This window comes from Botryllus schlosseri, chromosome 7 (assembly GCF_051294905.1).
Source record: "Botryllus schlosseri isolate E-star chromosome 7, Bs_hap1, whole genome shotgun sequence".
NCBI classification, from domain to species: domain Eukaryota; kingdom Metazoa; phylum Chordata; class Ascidiacea; order Stolidobranchia; family Styelidae; genus Botryllus; species Botryllus schlosseri.
In genome coordinates this window covers 24,564,546-24,569,523 of record NC_137242.1, presented here as the reverse complement: position 1 = coordinate 24,569,523, position 4,978 = coordinate 24,564,546, and the positions used below count along the sequence as shown (strand labels likewise).

Below are 4,978 nucleotides of genomic sequence, written 5' to 3'. Positions count from 1 at the left end.
GCTAACGAAGTCAGCTTGTTTTGAAAACATAGCGATCGAGCGATTCGATTCCCCTTCCCCTCCGTGGGATTTACCGGTTCCATGCGTTGATATCGACCTATATCTAGGTTAGTCTCGAAACAGGATGTACCCAGAGGTGGTCAGTAACGAAGTACTTCTACTTTTTGAAGTACTTGAAGTAGATTTTGCCTACTCCAACTACTTTTTAAGTAGTTATGATTTTAGACTACTTCTACTTCTACTCGACAGTTTTCAGTTTTGTAGGCAAAAATAAGCGTAGAATGCCTACTTACTTACTTACTTGTGAACCAGCACTCCTACTTCTACTTGAGTAGCGACGGTGACTACTTTGACCACCTCTGGATGTACCTCAGTACATCAAATGTAGATGTCTAGACTTTATCTTTGAAAGATTCGGCGAACACGTCCATATATTTACTGATGGTTCAAAGACTGAATATGGCGCTGGACTTGGGGTCTTCATCTCAGAATATTCGTATTGCTATAATCGGCCTTGCCCAACAATATCTTCCTCATACTCAGCCGAATTGAAAGCTATAGTCTTCGCGCTGATGTGGATATTACAACACAGCAGTTCCACAAATCGACGCTATGTGATCTTTTCCGACTGCCTGGCGGCCCTGAGAGCGTTGTCAACCCCGCATACCCGTAAGCCGCATAAGGAAATATCGCTCTCATTTGATATTCTTTCACAGATAAAGACCGTTGGCGGCATGGTAACATTTGCCTGGATACCAGGTCACGCCGGAATAGACGGCAACGAGAAGGCTGACCAATTAGCTCGGGCTGCATCAAGTCAATCGCGGGAACCCGGTATCGATATCCCAACCGTTACATTATCAGAGGCAAAAGCGGTCACCCGTCAGCTCTGCAGAGACCAATGGCAGGCCGAGTTCACTGCAGAGGAGAGAGGGCACCACTACTGGATGTTGCGACCATCTATAGCAACAGAGGCGCCAGATTCCTGCCGAAATCGCCTATTTGAAAAAATCCTGTTTCGCCTCCAAACCGGTCACTGTCGCCTGGCGGCACACCTATTCAAAATAGGTTGCGCCGACTCCCCCCTTTGTGATGTGTGTTACGTCCCCGACACGGTTGACCACATACTCTTGCATTGCGAAAAATATGACTTTCACCGAACATTTCTTGCCGACGCATGTGCTACGCTCAATGTACCGTTTACTTTAACCAATTTACTTACTATGCCGCAATTATTTACGCCGGTCGCCGAGTTTATTATTTCATGTAACCTGTATATATAGTTTGAAAGTTTATATAGTTTGAAATTTAACCCTATGTCCCAGAGCACGAAAACTAGATCCTTGATTACATATTTTGACCGTGATGCACAAGGCCGGAAACGGCGACACGCACCACTTAAAACTCCTCATTAATAATAATAATAATAACTCCACGTACACTGCGTGCATAATGGTGCAATGATGCAATTACTACAGCTCGTCTTGGAGAATTTATATGTGACAGTTACGGAGACTTTGAACAAATTTTGTTTAATTCCAACAGTGCAATTAAGTGACAACTGGCAGTTTAATAAGGGGCCAAGGCAAACAGTAAAAAGGCATTTCTTTCAAAGGATACCGAACAAGCACTATCAAGTTACTGCTATTTAACATCTGAGTTCGCGAGCTATACGCCTTGCAGAAACTGCAATCAAACTCCGCATTACTACCCAAACCAGACCGCGCCATTTGTTTTGAAGATTTGCCTGTCAGCGGGTTCAAAAAGGTTGAGAACATCTGGAGTAGAATGCATCCTCCTTGTTACAAATTTGTTACCCTGTTTCCGAGACTGTCCAGGGAAACAATCGATCTCGCCAATCGGAAAAAGAAAAAATGACACCCAAAACTATCGCGAAGATATTGACATCTAATATGGTCATCGGAATGTCGTCGACAGGAAACACCGCGGTTGTCACGGGTATGCAAACGCAGTTCAGCAACAGGGCGATGGCCGCGGAAATGCAAGTGCGTTTTATTAACGCTAACACTTGCTGATCGGCTGTGTCATTCATCAGGCTACCAGAAGCCTGCCTGTGTTTAACTAGCGGGTATACGAACATACCGGTAAGTATTAGCTGCATGAGGACAGTCGTGCATCCGAGAATTACCAATTGTATAATACTGGGAGAATCGGAACACCCGAGCGGTATCTCCGCATAATAATCCATATCCATTATCACATAAAAACAAGTTATGCCTAAAAACACGATGATAAATATAGGAAGTAAGGCAATGCTGATAAATCTTGTACAGATGTTCGAAAGAGATGAGAGCAATAAGTCTTCATAAAGTGTCCGTTGCCGGATCCAGTACACCACCGTGACGCACATCATCGCCAACAAGCCCATGACGATTTTCAACTTTTTCAAGACGGTACACGCGTACGGACTGTATCTTCCCCAAATAGTATCCAGGCCGAAGAAGTACCTGATGGCAATGAGAAGCATGCTCAAGAGCAAGGTCACATTCATGAAGATGACTATTTTTCGAGGTGGTGATCTATAGGTTCGTCCATTGTCGAATGGCCTCCAACGCCTCGAGTAGTATATGATCATGCATAAGACGCAGTAAAGTTCAAGTATTAGTAGACTATAGGTAACCCGTTCACATATTCTCCAAATTAATGTTATCTTCTGTTCTTCCCGCCATGAAGTAGAATTCCTCGAGTCATTCATTTTCTTTACCAGACACGAACTTCCTCTCTCCTGCAGCTTAACTGCTTACATACTATTTTCCTATTGTGGTACCTGGATATAGCGTAGAAAAAATTGTCGTCTGTAAAATGAGCCTTCGGACCGACGAGAAAACAGTTGCAATATAAGCTACATACTCGACGCAGACTGTATGACGGGTCTCAGGAAGTGAACATATATTTCTGACGAAGTCAAACGCTTTATTCTTTCATGGGCGTCCCTGCTACAAGTAGTCGCAATGCAATTGCACTGCGTGGCTTATTATGTGACTAAGAGCACGTGCCACATGACAGCCAACAATGGGGAACACGGATTCAGAAGTATACTGGCCAATTACCATTAATATATTTAAAAACATAAGTCAATAACCGGGCATGAAGCCTAACTACAAAACGCGAACGTGAAGTCAGCAGATGCCAGTTCGATTTCATTCGATTATTATAGAAAGGAAAGTGTCACACTGTCCATATGAACTTGTGTCTTCAATCACAACAGGTAAAGTTCTTGGTTAAGTCTCTTCTGCCATTTTTCGTTTTGTTGATGACGTTTCTATCGCCATTGCTGCATAGGCTACGAGGTTATTTAAAACTCTGCGATAGTGACTAAGTCGTTTTTGTTAATGTTTTCACCCACTGATTATTAAAAGAAAACATGAATTATTATTATTTTTAATATTTTTATTTGTCTTACTTTTATTGGTGCGTATCACCAATTTTCGTCTTTGTGCATCACGTTCTACAATAATTATTATTATAACTTATTATGACTGTTCAGTGTTTAATTTTAAGGTATATACCTCGGTATTCCGATATGTATAACCGTAAAATCTAGTGAATATCATGCACGTGGTCCTAGCTAAGACTTTATACAGCACTCCTATAAAGTTCCACTTCGATGTGACATGATAACTATTCGTGTTGATAAGTAGCTCTTCCAAAATTCATATGGATTTGAACATGGACGATTTGGATGTTCATAATGTACGAATAGTAACGTCAACCTGTCTAGAAGCCTTAAAGCCTTAAAGTCGATCTGAACACGGTGGATTTGGACGTTCATAATGTAAGAATAGTAACATCAACCTGCCTCACTGCATTATGTTTTCTTGAATTTCGTAACCAAACTACATCGCCAAATTTCTTAACCAATTGTATCGTTCCTTATACTCAGAAATCTGGTGGGATTTGGTGTCACGTTGGAGCTGTCGCGACTTGCAAATTTCGCGCGAAGTCGTGATTGGATTTTACCAAACATAGCATGTTATGATTACGTGGCATTGCCATGAAATCACATAGATAATGTCTGAATGACATCACTCGCGTCTAATAATTTCAACCTAAACTGATGCAGAAATTAAAAGGGTCCAAAGTAGTGCTGGGCACAATGATTCGAGTACTCGAATCTGAATCGAGTATTAATTTTAATGATTCGAGTCGAGCAGTAAAATACGATTCTTTCGAGTACTGAAATTATACGCTCCTCGCCACTGAAAGTTACTTATATCAACGAGAATTATAGTTTCCAAACTAATTTCACTGTCAGAGTCATGAAACCTTGATTGCCCTTATTGTAGCATACGAAACATATAGTACAAAGCTACGAACGTTACTGGGAGTCCGGAGTCATGTTCATCTCACAATATTGTCACCAAGTGCAATGAAATAGGTATGGTCGAAAAAAATACCAACGTATCCTGAATGGACAACAGGCATTATATTCTTTGTGGTCGCATAAAAGGTACATATTCGAACTTTGACATAATACATTCTATTATGACGTAATAATGAGTGATACTCGATTACTCGAATCGACTCGAAGCATATTACGTGATTCAGAATCGAATCACTGAGGTACTCGAGTTTGCCCAGCCCTAGTCCAAAGCAGACTTGGACTAAGATAATTCTAGTTGTGCAATGTTTTTATGGTTTAATTTTAGTTATTATATCTAATTTCTTGTTTTCCTGAAAAGTCTAAAGGAGAACTGTACAGTACGAAGCGAGGCAAACTTGGTGTACAGACATTGGCAATTCTCGTGCTTATGGAAATTAACCCTTAATTGATGTGAACTGAACTTAATACATTTTTGAAGTTTTCGCTAACTCAGTAGTTCAAAATTCTAATCTAATTTGGAAATAACTGTGTAGCTATAATTGGACTGCTAATCTAATTCAGAAATGTGTCGCCATAATTATAATTTCGACTTAACCTGGAAAAGCTGAAAATGTTGTACAGTTGTCCAACTAA

General features: G+C 40.8%; 1 protein-coding gene across 1 annotated transcript; it reads right to left on the bottom strand.

Annotated features, from left to right (window-relative positions):
• Nucleotides 1-1,466: 1,466 nt before the first annotated feature.
• Nucleotides 1,467-3,022, bottom strand: LOC145443826 (uncharacterized). The gene has a single exon (XM_080321788.1). The coding sequence runs from the start codon at nt 2,714-2,716 to the stop codon at nt 1,814-1,816; it is 903 nt and encodes a 300-aa protein (XP_080177914.1). The 5' UTR covers nt 2,717-3,022; the 3' UTR covers nt 1,467-1,813.
• Between the last annotated feature and the right edge of the window lie 1,956 nt (nt 3,023-4,978).

Coding starts and splice junctions, on each gene's coding strand:
- LOC145443826 (XM_080321788.1), bottom strand. CDS start 2,716: ATGAATGACTCGAGGAATTCTACTTCATGGCGGGAAGAACAGAAGATA.